This window comes from Brachionichthys hirsutus, unplaced genomic scaffold, assembly GCF_040956055.1.
Source record: "Brachionichthys hirsutus isolate HB-005 unplaced genomic scaffold, CSIRO-AGI_Bhir_v1 contig_783, whole genome shotgun sequence".
Lineage (NCBI taxonomy): Eukaryota > Metazoa > Chordata > Actinopteri > Lophiiformes > Brachionichthyidae > Brachionichthys > Brachionichthys hirsutus.
Genome location: NW_027180366.1, coordinates 244544 through 260666, shown reverse-complemented (window position 1 = coordinate 260666; position 16123 = coordinate 244544). Strand labels below are relative to the sequence as shown.

The 16123-nt window shown below is 42.7% G+C and overlaps 1 protein-coding gene across 2 annotated transcripts; it reads right to left on the bottom strand.

Annotated features, from left to right (window-relative positions):
• Positions 1 to 17: 17 nt before the first annotated feature.
• Positions 18 to 15644, bottom strand: LOC137914119 (serine/threonine-protein phosphatase 2A 56 kDa regulatory subunit gamma isoform-like). Of its 2 annotated transcripts, XM_068757736.1 has the most exons (16): positions 15574 to 15644; positions 14993 to 15052; positions 13514 to 13676; positions 6103 to 6302; positions 4051 to 4161; positions 3860 to 3952; positions 3599 to 3729; positions 3452 to 3511; positions 2624 to 2732; positions 2438 to 2491; positions 1994 to 2164; positions 1784 to 1911; positions 1604 to 1705; positions 1372 to 1444; positions 931 to 1044; positions 18 to 152 (listed from the first exon to the last, which is right to left on the bottom strand). In XM_068757736.1, exons 1-16 carry the CDS (start codon positions 15598 to 15600, stop codon positions 18 to 20), a joined length of 1731 nt encoding a protein of 576 aa, XP_068613837.1. In that variant the 5' UTR covers positions 15601 to 15644. The 2 variants fall into 2 exon arrangements, with proteins under 2 accessions (XP_068613837.1, XP_068613838.1); XM_068757737.1 differs by lacking the exons at positions 13514 to 13676; positions 14993 to 15052; positions 15574 to 15644 and adding an exon at positions 9331 to 9424.
• Positions 15645 to 16123: the final 479 nt, after the last annotated feature.

Genomic DNA, 16123 nt, shown 5'->3' with positions numbered 1-16123 from the left:
GATCTGGGGGTGGTCTCTTAGTGGCCGTCATGCGTTGTCAACATTTCTTCAGCTCTCCGGTGCAACTCCAAGGCCGTGACGGTGCTGATGTCCCTGGGCAGTTCTGATTTCCTCCGCATCAACGGGCGCTCCCTGCGATGATCGATCAGGATCTAGGCAGCATCGGGGACAGAGCGGGGGGAGGGGGGTCAGCAACATTTAGCACCGACTCCGACTGTACATGAATGAAACAACACTTTACTCTGTGTCTTCAGACGGAGAACAGAAAAGGCTAGAACCTGAAATTCATTCCAGATTGAAAGCATGGTCGAACCATAGAAATGTCGATGAACCCGGACGGAGGTTTGGACCGGATCCAGGTTAGAACTGGTTCCAGAACACACTCCCACTCACGGACAGTCATTGGCTGTCTGAAAATACGTTGTGTCGACCACATGAAGAGCCGATAAAAAGATCTGTGCCTTTTGTTTTTCATGCTTCCCGGGTGGTGAGAAGATGGCGACACTCACTCTGACTAGCTCTGTTAGCCTCATGGATTCCATTTGAGCCTCAGATCATACACATCCTAAACTATAAATATATATATCATTTTACTGATGCAATGAATGAACACACCTGACCTCAGACTGTAGACAAAGGCAGCACACACACACACACACACACACACACGTTATTGTAAAAGGTCAACTAAAGTTAGAATTTGTTGAGAACATTTTGTCAACCACTCGCTGGTGAATTTCAGCTCCAGTAGGATTCTATAAAGTTAAAGGCACAACATTCTAACAGCTATTTTACTGCAGCCTCAGTTGCCATCTAGTGCAGTATGTTTGGGCTTCAGCCAAAAATACCAGCCAGAGCACTCACGTGCACGCACACACACACACAATATTAAACAATACACTGGATTAAGCAAAATCGTAATGTCCTAACCGGTGTGGCTTCCTCCTCCACAGCTTTCTTCAGCATGTTGGCATCAAGCATCGGCCCATCTGTCTCCACGTCCATTGGGCTGTCTGAGTTTACTGAGTCAATGTACATCAGAAACTGGAGGAGGAGAGGGGAGGGAGAAGGAGGAGAAGATGGTGATCTATAATCAAAAATAGTACAACGTTGTGAATTTTGTTCTCTGCAGGGTTCATTATAGAAAAGAGACAAATTCATCAGTGTAGCATTTATGGTTGATGCCACTGGTTCCCAAAGACCGGGTCACGACAAACAGATGGTTCACAAGAGATTTTATTTAGTCACCAAATAAAAAGCTTTGAATAACATTTTTCTAGACGTTTATCTGCAGTTCACATTTCAACCACATGAGGGAGCACGTTTCCAGAGTTCTGCTCCATACAACTCTGGGGCGGGAGAATCGCTCACCCACGGGTTTGACTTTGCAAGATTCTCAATCTTCAGCCAAGCTTCTTCTCTCTCTTTCCATTTAGCTTTCTCTCTGAAAGACCCGAAACAAGCAGAACCATTCAGAAAATGAGACAAATAAATTCTGTGTCCGACTTTGAGATTTTCTACGATATTTGTAAATCACACGATGCGATGCGCAGAGCCGTCGCCGTAACGGGATTGAGGAGACGATGCCTCGCTTCAGACCTACTTGCTTTTCTCTGCCCTGAATTGTTGAGTGCAGTCGTCAAACAGCTTCTGGTTCATCTCCATGAAGAGCTTCAGGGCATTGTAGATCAACCCGTGGATTGTCCTGCAGGTGGAGGAAGATTATTCGCAGCTCACTTTGGAAATCGGTGGTAGTAGACCGGAGTGGCAAACTGCAGCTCACTTGTTCCAGTGGGTCTTGGAGTTGCGGTAGAGCGACGGGAACATGATAGGCAGGATCTTGGCAGCGTTGTCACTGATCAGGCTCATGATGTACTCATTGTTCCAGTAGTATAAAGCCCGTTCTGCCACCTAAACACGCATTAGTTCACAGCCTGGTCAAACGCATACTAAATCACATCCTTCGCCACGTGCGCCGCTTCTACTGTCCGACCTGAAAGTGAGGGCTGGACACGCATTGGGCCAACTGTCTGAAGAGGGGCTCCATGACTTTAACGAACTCTGACGGCTCAATGACATCCAGGATCTCCTCCAGCTCATTGAGGAACATCACCTCTTTCGGACTGTGCGTCTTCGGCCAGTACTTTAACAAAGCCGTCACCGTCTGCACAGAGAGGGGTGATGAAACGTGAAGCGACGCCTCCGACCCGACACTCGTAACGGAGCTCAGCAGAAACGCAACTGGAGAGATTAAATGACGTGTCCCATGCGCTTTACCAATGTCCTAAAATCATAGAAGAACATAACGCTGGAAGCCAAACATACGTCACCCATTACAATGAAGAATTTAGACTTTGGTAATGGAGTCGGCGCGTTCTTGCAGGCTGACTAAGCTCTAACAGATGGGATATTGGAGGGTAATTAAATTAAATCTTACCGGTTCCGTCAGGGTGCTATCCTTCTCCAAGAACTGTACTACACAATAGGCCAGCTAAAAGAGAAACAGCAGAATATAATTACTCGTAGCAACACTGCAGCTGCATAAGAAGGGCTGTTTTCAGTATTTATTTTGAGAGAGGGAGAGAACAGTAAAATATCACACAATATTCAAGAGCGAGTTTACCTGCGGGTGATAAACACTAAGAGACTTGACCTTGTGTAGCGGCAGCAAAACCTTCAGCAGGAATATTTTGTGTTCTTCTTTCAAAGGTAAAGCGAATCCATTGATTATGCTGTGAAGAGAAAGGTAGTCAGCAGAGCCGCCGGCAATTGAGAGATTCATGAAGGTTCATGTTTGTGCTGAAGTGTTGCATGTTATCCTGCTATTCAACAGTAAAACACCATTTGATTCCTACGGTCTACATCATAGACATCAAAACTGAAGACATCAAAACCGTGAAGCAAGATTTATGGAATATATAAGTCAGAAATTGTGACACAAATCTAAATATGTTTTGATGACTGAAAGTAGCTTCCCTTTGCTTTGGAGACAGCTTTGCAAACCTTTCACTCATGAGGCAGTCACCTGGAATGGCTTCCACTTCACAGGTGAGTCTGTGGGTTTTTCTTGCCTTCTTAACTCTTTGAGTGCCATTCACATATAAAGACGTTTTTTTCTTAACCCAAACATTCACTCCAAACCCTGACATTGAAATCTGCCTCTCTTCACCGGCCGATAACTCCAGAACGGAAAATGACAACAACTTCAAATATCTCTCCAAATGCTGTCACAAAAACCACGAAGTGCAACGACGCGAGGCTGAGAGTCACCCCTGCTGCTGAGGAAGTTGGTCCGAGTTACCAGCCTCAGAAATCTCAAGTTAACGACATCTCGGATTAGAGCTCAGATAAACGGCACACAGATTTCTAGTAGCAGACACATCTCTACATTAACTGGTCAAATAACTGTGTGTGTGTGTGTGTGTGTGTGTGACTCCTGTGAATTTATTACCTGCCTAATATTTCCAGTAATTCTGCTATTCCATTATGATGTTCAGTCTCATAAATGAACCTGAAAAATGACAGTGAGAATTAACAAAGGTACATTTGAAAAAAGACAACTCCATTAGTCTAACGGTCACTAATGCTTCTCACTCACCTATAAAATATGTTATTAATGTGCTTCCTAATGTACGCTCGCAGGCCCAGGAACTTGCCATAAATGCGATGAAGAGTGGTCTTTAAAAAATCTCTTTCCCTGGGATCTTCACTGTCAAACAAATCTAAAAGCTTTGCACAAAAACAAAAAAAAAAGGTCAACGAAAAACTGAATGCGAGCGCAATAAACACACAGAAGGGAATGAGTCATGAAAATCCATTATATATCCTTACTCTGAAAAAAATATAATTTTGAGCTTACCTGCATAACAAACTTCTGGTCAATATACTTTTTGGCTATATTTGGTTGAAAGTCAGGAGACTCTAAGAACCGCAGGAAGAATTCATAGACAAGCTGAAGGAGGGAAAGCAGAGGTTTATAAACTTTAAGTAACGGCTGAATGGATTCATAGTGACAAAGTGTGTGTGTGTGTGTGTGTGTGTGCTGTGAACCTGGAGATGTGGCCATGCTGCCTCGAGTGTGGGCTCATCTTCCTCAGGGTCAAACTCAGCACCTGTGGGGTTTGACGACGGTGGCAAGGCCCTAAACATATTCACATTGAACTGCAGAGGGGGGGGGGGGGGGGAGGAAAAAATCAGTCAGCTCAATCAATAATCCACTGAAAATTCAACACCACTCCGCCAACACTAGCGATTTAAACCGTTTATTTTATATTTTACAATACAAAATGATCCGAAACTACTAAAATGAAATGAGAACGGCAGCAGAGGCGTCAGATTAATCTGAAACGCTGAAAAACACGTCTGATTACATTTACTGTGATTTACCATCAGCTGGCGTTTCAGTTCGCTGATTAAAGCTGATGAACTAAAGCCAGAATGAACAGACGCCGAGACAACAGAGAGAAATATTATGAGATTCAATTATGTTCCAGTTGATTATTGGCTCACGGAAAATGTAAAACAAATAACTGAAGAAAGACTTCAGTCTGGTGGAGAGATTCTATCTGTGACATGAGGATACGTTATCTACAAACGCTGAATGGAATCACTGAAAGCAACGGACAACACTGGCCTGTTTTCCTCTACTAGCGCAGGATGTCCAATAGGGAACTGGGCATTTACCCACAATGCCCAGTGATATACAATACCCCTTTCTGCCCTATATAAAACTAGATTTAAGTGAAAGAAAATTGCCTGAGCCTTAGCAAACATCATCTCTGCTTCGTTAAGGTTTGTCTACTCTACACGCTGCCATGGCAACCGGCGACCAAAGCGTTCTTCAATAACGCATCTGACTGTGAAAATAATGATGAACCTGTCTGAAACGCTCCGATCCATCAGCCCCCAGTGTTTGACAAGCAAACAAGATCATACATAATCCTTAAATCTATTACGATAAATAATCCGATGTTTGTTGTGGGGGTCACGTGAGATGCAGCGTGTTGGGTATCACACTGGAGACCACAGTAACACGGAAAGCAACAAGGACAACGGGAAACAAAGGTCACATTTGCGCCTTCATTACCCACAGTTTACCATGAAGCGTTGAAACAGGCCTTTGATTAACATCAAACACTTTCTTTCTCCTCCTCCTTTCGCAAACCTGCGCCGTGAACAGCAAGAACACATCTAGGCCACCAACTCGGACAAAGCCATTTCTGAGAAACACAGAGTGCAGCCCAAGTGAACGTAACAGGTTCAGGACTGCAGAGGTCGTTGCAACAGGTCGTCCTGATTTAGTGTCCAGTGAACTTCTGGTTCATTTATAAAGATTACCTAATGAGGAGTTTAAAGTTCAAACCCCTTTAAATTTGAGTTCAGTAATTCTCATGTGAGTTTCCTATGACTCAGTGACGGGCCAAAAAACAAAGTCTGCAAAATGAGTCTGCAAGCAGTAAATATTGATAGTATTTATAACACAGTACATAACTGCTCTCTTGGGATAGAAATGAGCCAACATGAAAAATAAAGTTCTCCTATCTATCCTTGTAAAGGGGTCGATGAAATATAACAGCAGGCTACAGCCTACCGAGTCAAATGGCTCTTCACGGCCACGATTGTTTAACGATACACACAGCAGAGCCTCATTCCCCAGAATGCATCAGAACACAACAAAAGAAATTCACCTCATCTCAATCGGACTCGACAACTCAGAGAATTCAAATGAGGAAACGTGACGGGAGGCAACCTGTCGCTTTACATAGCTAAACAAATATAGCCAAGTCCTCACATGATAGGTTAGAAGCAAGAAAGAAACAGTCACAGATTCTAATGTGCATACTGGTGTGTGAGACAACAAGATCACATGAACAGCATGCGCTACGTTCAGAATGCGCATGGAGGGTCAGACCTCTGGTAGAACTGGTTTTACAGCAGTAATGACTTAGTAATTGTCACAGTAGATCTACTACAATACACATCAAAGCTGTCTTCAACAGTTTTGGAGAAAACACGTTCAGCTTTTGGTTGGTTTCGTGATAATGCTAATATGGACTCTTTTCATTAACACAAACACAAAGTCTCCAGCTACCCAACACTGACCATGTGAACCACTTCAGGGTAGATTGGTTCCGTGATGACGTTCCTGTTGTGGGTGATGTACTCCACCATCTCGCTCAGCGCCGCCCGTTTCACCTCTTTCCATTTCAGATCACTCAGTGGGTCTGAGACAAAATCGAAGAGGACGCAGCACTGCCGCAACTTCTGGACGAACAGCTTCTCCTGCTCTGCGAGCGGAACATCTACGAAGACAGATGTAGAGGAAATGGACGACGTTGATTACAGCCCGCGTGTGACCATTTCTGTCTATTGGACTATAGTACCATACAGTTTGAGAAGATTTCACTGCATTCTTCCGCTATTGCAACACAATAAAAAACCAGATGTTTGACAAGAGTTACCCAAGAGTAATCCAAATAATAAATGTTTGTAATGATATGGTAATATGATGTGATTACCATCTACTCAAAGTCATTTGCACCAACATTTTAAGGCTATTTATTTTCAGTCCAGCTGTAATTTGCTGCCGTCAATTTTATGTGGTGACATTAAGATACCTAATTTATGAATCAATAATTTATGGCCTAATTCACGAATCAATAATTTAGCCTTATATCAATAATGCAGAGGCACCAACCAAATCAGCCTCCAGAACATCCATTTTGGGTTTCTGTTCAGTACTTTAAAGTTACTGCCAGAACCAGAGGACCTGAAGTTCTTCCTTCACAAGTCCAACATGTTCCAAAGACAAAGTACTCCAGGCCACTGTCTTACTGCTTTAAAAACAACTAAAGGAAAAAGTACATGAAAACTACACCCAAACTGAAAGGTCATCATTGCAGGGACAGTTTTTGGCCTTGTACACCTCCAGACAATAACAATCCAGTTATTCCATTTTAAAATAAATGCATGTGTGAACCCCGAAAGCCACTTCCTTCCAGCAACTGCTTCAAGATGGAGGTCTTACTTAGGAGATACCTGCCAAATTAAACGACACAGGATTCTACAAAGGGATATTATTTATACTGTACATAAACCAGATACAAGTAACAAGAGCAGCATTAGACAGAGATGAGGGAGTCAGCACTCTGGTGTCAAGGTCATATGGATCAATGCTGTTCAGTTGGTTTATATAAAATCAAACTGGTTTAAGCCAGTTTAAGACTGGATATACCGGTACTATAAAACCGACTCAGCCCTAATTCTACAATGCAGCGGTAGTAATACACAGGATACTCCGTTATGATCTAGGTTCTGCCATAACAAACACGTTTTCATTGACAAAATGTTGGTCTTATTTTGTAGGAACTTGTAAAATATATATATAAAGTAATCCTGAAAATATTAACAACTCCAGCATGGAGATCAGTTACACAAAACTAAAGGTCACCTCACAAAAACTGCCTATTTACCGACCCGGTTCATATTCAATACAAACTGGGAGTCAAGAGAAGAGGAGAGAAAACGGCTCAAGGCATTCTGTAACATTTAAAGAAACAACAGCCATTTTTGCGTAAACTCAAAAAATAAAATGACGAAGTCGTACACGACAGAATGCAGTTAGTGAAGTGTAACTCTTACAGCAATGGAAAATCCTGTCCTGTCAAGCTCCAGCATGTTAAACAATATTTAAAAGTCTGTCATCAAACATCGTCTTCACTTGCAGATCTATGATTATTAATTAACCGGTTTATCTTCTGTACTGCTCTTTTGAATATTGTGTTCAGGCCATGCGGGGGGTGCATTGTTCTAAACCATCTTTAAAATACATTTACTCTGCATAATAGAGATAAGTAAATTCAAAGAGATTTAAGTACTGTGGGTTTGTGCATACTCCCACGTGCACTAGAAGCTGAACCGGAGACTGATAGCGCCAACAGACGGACTTTCCCTCCACCTTCACAACTTTGAACGACAGCTGGTAAACACAGCTTCCTGTGTGCCGCCTGTACCTTCTATTTTCTCTCCTGCTTCCCTATTCATGCAGACCTTGAACCAAATTATATTTTATGCTATTTTTCCCCCCTAAACAGAACATATTTAAGAAGAGATTTTCGACTTGGGATCTGCCAGAGGAGATCCTTTGGCAACAGCATTTCTTTGAGCGTATATCAATAACTTTTATGGTCTTATTTGTGCCTGCAAGTATCCAAAAACTTGTAACAAACAGGATGCAACCAACCACAAAAAAAAGCTGCTTTGCCACTGTGCTTTAGCAAATTCTTAGTGGAGAAGCTTACTGGCGATCTGTTTTTGTCTCACCACCGTGTTCTTTCTTTCAAACAAGCTGCTGCTTTTTGAATGCACAACATAGCTTTTTCTGGGAAAGTTGCTGCAACTTCCTGAACTATTTACATCCTGCCTCTTTATATACATTACCCATTAGACCTGGCAGTCAATTGTGAAACTGAACAGGAAAGACAAGACATCGATAAACAACATTAAGAACAGTTAAATTAAAAATAAAAAACGGTTCAGTGTTTTAAAAGTGAGAGACCACCATGCAGCAGCTTCCATGTTTTCAGAAGTCTTGAGGATAAATTCAGATAATCTATTCAGAAGCAAAGTTCACCGACTGAAATTCACCAGAACTCGAAAGATCTGTCGCCTCTCACTAATGAGCTGAAAGTCCAGTCCACACAAGAGCTCCCCATCTCATCAACCCCCCGAGCGAGAAGAGGTCGACCGGCTCCCGTTACGCAACAGCACTAGGGTTTCTGCACAGTCCTAAAATATTAAGAGACACACGGGACTCTCTGCATGTGAAGGGAGAATAACCTTTAATCATCTTGACCCCAGCATGCGAACAGGAAAGCAGTCCAGAGCACAAAATACCTCCTAAATCCTGCAACACCAGATGGTGAGCATGTAATAAGAGTTTTTTAATAAACCGTCTGTGGCAGCGTAAACGTAGACATTGCATCTTTGATGACACTCAACACAAGACAAAGGCCCACATAGACGGCTAGTTTTGACCTCACTTCCTATGACATCAGGAGTCCTGATGGGGGGATGGGAGACACAAAAGTAGCACCCCTCACTCTCTTGCCTTCTACTGACTCCAGCTGAGCAAGGCAATGTCTTGACGAAGCCCAAACACAATCCCCTGCTTCATCTTCCAAAGAATGTCCTGCTACCAATAATAAGTGGATGCACACTCTCAGGCTATTTATGCAACTTTCAGAGAGGTCAATTTACACGAATCTTTTCACCTGCAAAAAGCTGCACAGAAACACAGAACAGCAGAGAAGGCACATTTCTTATCCTCACCTCTAAAATGCATGAGGGCCACAGGCTGAAAAGGCCCGTTGGAGTTTGCTGCATCCAGAACCATCCCAGTGGCAGCTCTAGCACATGTCAACATCAGAGAGCTGAGGCAGGAGAAGGGGGGGGGAGAAAAGGGCAGCCCGGGCTAAGGCGAGGAGCCAGTCTCCATTTTAGCACGATCACTCGCAGCAGAAAATGAAGCTCCCCTGCTGCTGGAGGGAACCAGCTAGTTAGTGATGTCATAGCTGACTGCAGCGGCGCAGTTGGCTGGCTGCAGTCACATGGGCGGGCTGTGAGAATACATACACATGAGGGAAGGGATTGGCTGAGTGGGCTGAAGGGAAGAGGGAGGGACTCTTGTGTGATTGCATCTGCATCAGTCAGCGTTCAAGTACACAACTGCAGATCTGCCAGTTTTGTTTCCATTGTAACTGGAATACAAAAGCAAGACCAGGAAATACACCTTCTCCTCCAACACGGAGGCTACGCTGGATCAGGGTGCTTCAGAGCGGAGCTAAGCTGCTGCCCCTCTCATTCACAGCTTGACACCCAACAAGAAATTCCAACGACAAAACTGGAACAAATCCCAATACTACAAGTTCAACACAGACCACAGGGTATGCAGAGACATGATTTCTGCTCTATGTGTTAAAGCGCAGAGATCAATTATATTTAGCATTTTTTGCACTAGGCAGGAATGTCAGGCACCATCAGATAAAAGCTCTTTGCGTGTCAACTTGCTTGAGTGTGTGTTCTTCAATTTATCCTGACAGATGGCTGTCCAGGACCGCAGCCTGAGCCCAGGTGTCTGTGGCAGCGAAACAGGAAGACAGGAAGTCTCGGCGTGAGCAACACAGGATGTGCATATGTAGTGAGCAACACTCTATCAGCAGCACCGCAGACGAGACACTGTGCAGCTTAAAGGGCGAATTTGCAGTGGCGCAGAGAGTTAAATGCAGTAAAATCATAATCACAAAACTAAATAAATCAAAAGAAATATCACTAAAGGTATGATAAAACTATTCATTCAAATGCAGTAAATCAACAACTATTTTTCTCCACGAGAGAGAAAGGTTGTCTCAGAGTGTGCATCCAACCAGTCACGGCATACACTACCACCCTGTATGTCCTGTGTGTGTCACCACACTGCAAAGAATAGGGGTATACTCAAGTACACACACACACAAATGACTGGAACTGACTTTGACATTCTGCGTTTTCAACGCAAGACAATGACAATGCAGCACAGGAGGCATTCTTCACATTTCTGAAGAATGTGAAGAATCAATAAATAAGAATGCTACAGCTTTCTACGCACAGCAGCTAGCCTGGCACGATGAAGGAATAAGCCATTTCCCATGCAGTTCGTTAACCCCGAGTCCTTTGTCCAGCACATAGAAATACTTTTGTACCGTTAGCGAGCTACTCCAGGTTTCTACATCTGCAGGATCTATTTTTAGGTCAAAGACCAGCTGATGTAGCAAGTCAATGAATAAGCAAGCAAATCTATCTATGAAAACCATCCATCCATTGAGCAGGGCTCCATAGCTGAAGGAACGGGAATGAATGACCCAGTTACAAAACACAACTTTGCCTAACGTCAAGCATAGCCGGTTCTAACTGGGGCTAGAATGCTCTAGTCTATAAAGGGATCTTTGGTGCCATTCTGTTCTCTAGCTCTGGGGCGAACCTCCATCAGATGATCTGTTGTTCTGAGAAAGCACATGCACTGACGAAAGCTCCCCAAAAACCTTGTCGGGCACATGGATTTCTCAGGCTTGTTGTTTTGCCGTGTCTCTGCTATTTCGGCTGAACTCAGATGGGATGTAGAAGAGCTCTTCCGTAATTCACCATTGATAGAAGTAGGTCAGCCCGAAATACACAGCCGAGGGGTTACTTGACTTAGTGGCACCGTCTTCCGTAATTAGCACTTAAGCCAGGATTAAATCTATTTAGAGAATAGGCATTAAACTCAGCATCTTCCCATTATAGAAACACTATTACGGAGCAAACGGCTCAAAACCTGCAGCAGAGTGGGTTGGGACGTCCACAGGACTATCTTTATTTGATTCTGCGGTAGCAGATGCTAGTTCACCATTAGTGGAGTTGTGACAAAGCCAGAGCAAGGTATTTATGGTAGCACCGTGTCATAGCCCACGAGATATCATTTGTTTTTGGGGTTTTTGTGAAAGATGTTTAACCAAGGAAGCGTCTTTCATGAGGAGTCTCCCTTTACCACCTGCAGGAGTGGGACAGGAAATCCTTCCCTGGATCCCGCCCCATTCTTTTTGCATCCTGCTTTAATTATCAGGCACTCATGTTAAAAAAAAAAATATATATGTATGTATATGTCCATGTCTCACTGTCACGTGTTGTTGACACATGATTCTTTAAGCAATCGCTGTATTATGCTCAGTTTTTTTGTACTCTATCCAGCAGAGGGAGACAATATCTCTGAGCTATTTTTTTTTTTTTTCAGCAAACAGATAGATTGTTGACTTGGGTTTTTGACAATAATGCTTACACTTACACAGAACCGTTAATAAACAGCACCCTGTAGAGCTTTTCACTCCTGTTTATGAGTTGTCTTTTGATATCCACAAATGTGTTCCATTTTTCAGATGGGACTAATGACAGTGGGACGGTGATGACCGCAAGTATATCAACTGCAGGAATACCAAAGATGTTGGGACATTAAGAAGTCCTCTGTTGTAACAACAAGCAGACTTTGTTTTGGGGGCAGGTGGGTGGGAAAGGCTCGCTCCTGGACAGGGATTTTAGGCTTGCCCCAAAGTTGTGGCTGTGCGGGACAAGCCCTCAGACATGTGTTTCCATCGGGAGGTGGCGAAACTTGCCTGGAGAGAAAACAGGCAAAACGAGAAGCATGTTTGGACAGGACTATGTGATAATATCTACTTGGCCACCATGGGACAATCTTTGCAGCGTGTTATCAAAGCTTTCATTTGGGATCTTGGAAATAAGCAATTTTAATCACGAATTAAATGAGCCTTTTTTTGACAGTAAAAAGGAAATAACCAAGATAATGAAATAGTTACATTCCATAGTAGAAAAAACTCTGACACCGTCTTGTCCAATAATGAACAATGAGTAAATGCATGTCTCACCTGCCTCCTTCTCTTTGACATTGTAAAATATTGTTTTCTTAGCAGCTTTGCCCGTAATCGGGTTGTGCTGGAGCCTATCCCAGCAGTCTACGGGTGAGAGGCGGGGTACACCCGGGACAAGCCGCCAGTTCATCGCAGGGCCACACAGACAGACAATTATTCAAACACACTCATACCTATGGACAATTTCCTTTAGTGTAACCAATTCACCTAATTTGCCTGTTTTGTTGGTGGTGGGTGGAAGCTGGAGATTTTATTGGTTCACTTTTTAAAAGCAGCAATGTCAGGTTGCACTGCCAAGTTTCACAATTATTCTTACAGCACAACAATATTCGTGCGTGTGTATTCACGCATACATATGGAGAAACATATATAAAGTGCCCAGAGGCCTCACAGCAACATCCAGTCATTTGCATCCGGTGCCATTCTGGCTCAGAGCTCTGACAGGAAAAGTCGATATACATCTGAAAAAATTCGTACATTTTCTTTCACAAAGGGACCCAAAAAAAAAAGGAACAGAAGTAAAGCTGACAGACATGCTGGTCATTGGCAACATCCTCAAACACAAAGACCGTGGAATTAAGGATTTATCTCTGGATTATCACTAAATATAGATGCTGGGGTTAAATCCAACCCAAAGTCCATGCCATGCGTGTCCCCTGGTTCTGTGTATTGCATAAGGTTCTGCTTAGCCTGGTATTAAAAAGAAGATGACGAAGCATGAAATGCTTATCAATCGTTCAACTTAAAACCGAGCAGAGACCCGTGAACATGTATATCTCTGAAACCTGCTCCTGTGTGCAGATCGCAGGGATTCCGTCAAAGATAGTCAAGAAGTCAAGCTAAAAAAACACTTTAAATTCATTTTTACTCTGCAAAAAGAGAGAAAAGGCAAACTTTTACCAACTGCACATGCAAGCACAAATCATTCCTGCCTGGATACAGCAGGCATACAAATGTGAAAGCGTGTGTCAATCTACACATTAATTCAAAAAACAATTAGATCACCAGGTTCACAACCCCTTCTGTGATTCGATGACAGCCGTCGTAGCATTGATTACCTTTGAAAGCAGGCAGCTTCTGCAGCTCCCTGTTGCTGCTCAAGCTGAAGCGAGAGGAACTCTGCCTCTTGTCCTTTTTGACAGGTGTCTGGGAGCCCGTTTGCTTCCCCTTCAGCAGCTGAGTGGTTGGGGGAACACTATTGTTGGTCTTCCTGTTAGTGTTCTGTTGAAAGAGGAGAGAAGGCCACATCAGTGAAACTGAGATCGAACAAGCAGTGAGCGTTAACTGGAGGGGCAGGCATCGGTTTTGAAACCAGATAAATAATAAATGCGTGCTGAGAATTTCACTTGCTGAATCAGATAGCTTGTTTTTATGCTATGTGGTACGTCAGTAAATAAATGTGTCTCGTATTACGTAACTACACTTTGTCCACAGCCACAGTGCTGCGTCTCAGAAGGGTTTATGGGGAAGGTTGGATTCCTGATGCAGGAGTGGAAGTTTCTCACAGCTTGTCCCACCTGCCCACTGGGGGGGGCACATACGTGAAGGCACACTTAATTTACCAAATGCAGCTGTGGAACTGTTTCAGTTCGAATCTCAGGGGAAATATTACATTCATTTAAGACCAGCTAAGGTTACACAAGCACACAGCGAAACAGGGAGTTTAGGAGCAGAGGCAAAAGAAAGCAGTCCTATTTAAGCGGGAAATAAAGCTGATGTGCTCTCTCTGACTAAATAACATTATAAAGTAATAACCTGATCAGATACCCAAAACTAAAGGTGTGAAAATTAAAAAAAATCCGTGACCATGCCGTAAAATAATGCCACCCAACAATTTAAACCATATTTACATGTAGTTACTGGACCAACGTCGTGTTTCAGCTTATAATGTGGGCTGAATATTTCCCTTTGGCCTTTCTAAATGCGAGAAAATCCAGATGATGTAACAAAACGAATGGCTCATCAATCATGTTAGAATGTTTTACCAGTTTGTCACACACGCTCGGAACAAATTCCTAGCAGTTATGCTGACAAAAGATTTACCTGGATTTATGTCAAGAGGTGTGACTTTACTTCTGAGGTAATTTACGATGCATGAATTTCAGTGCTCCGGGGCGTGACCTTTTGCTCATATGTGCCGATTCTTCCGGGGTTTAATCAAACAGCTTGTATTGAAATAGACATTATCACACGTCTTCTCAACAGTTTAGCAGATGATGGTTTGTAGTCTTCTTCATTGCTTTTGTTAGATGTTTTAGGAACGCATGCTCGCTCACAATACAAAGGTTGCACAAACACTCTTAGTTTCTTTATTTCTACATGTTTTTTTTTAACTGGGGCATGATCTCATTCCATCTGAGAATCACTGCAAATAACAACAAGGGACATTTGATGCAAGTATTGATCTTGCTGATAATGCCAATGTAATTAAAAAAAAAAAAAAAAAGGTTTCTGTGTCAACTTTGCAACTTTAACTTGTGTCTGATAAATACTTAGGTCTTCTTTGAGGTATCGAGCACAGCCCTGAGCTAATCTACCTCATGCTCTGGGTTTTCTTGTCCTCCACTCTTGCCCGCTTTGACCGACTTAGACGTCTCCTGAACAAAGAAAAAGAAAGAAACAAGTTTGAATACTCAAAAGTGCAAAATGAGTTTTCAAGCAGACTATCGGTGAATGCCTCAATGCAAAAAATATTTTTCTAAATATAGCACGCACTCTCGTTCGTATACACTGGTAAGTCGACTGCTAGCTAGCAAGGGTTATCTCAGAGGCAAGAGCACCCCGGCATTCAGCTTTAAAAAAAATAAAGTAAGTCCTTATTTTTCCAGTAAAGTACTCAAAAACATAATTCATCTTGGAGATCACATGTATTTATTTATATTTGTCTATAAATCTTCTTCTGGATAATGCTAACGTTAACTTAAACAAAGCGACATAGCGTACCCAGAGCTGACATGTTGGCTAGCTGATGTAATTATTGCTGCTTGGCTAACATTAATGTGATGGGACACTGAACTGTTAGCAAAACAACAAGACTTTCTCCGAGGCCGGTATTCCAGTAAATACACAGAAATCTTTGTTTACAACAGTCTTCATCACTCTGAAACTCTCAACCTACCTTGTCCTTTTTCGTCTTGTTAGGCATTGTCCACCCGAAACCGCCCTAGCTAGCTCCCTTTCTCGGATAATCCACAATCAAAACCTTGACTACCAGAGCCCCACACTCTGAGGCGCTTCAGACCGTTCTCGACCCCTGATTGGCTTCTGCTTGTCATCTGACTCTAATTCTCTGAGTGACACACTGAGAATTACGACGCAGTGGGCGCCCCCTGTCGGTGAGAGGCAGATTTACAGCGGCATCGTGGAAATGCTAAGAACCAAAGTGATAACAGCAAAAAACATTATTAATGTGTAAATTGAGGGGGGGGGGGGCAATTAAAAAGATTTAAAGACAGTTAAAACAGATTAAATTGAAATACCAAATAAAAAACAAACTAGGAAACAAGTCTTGAAAATGATAAATTGTTTAAAGAAACACAGGGTTATGATGAATGAGAATCATTTGCAACTTTAAATCTGCTTGATCAAAGAAAAACATATTTGAATTGACTTTGTCGAACATTGTTAAAATATCATGAATGAAAATCCACATCACTACTGCAAAATAA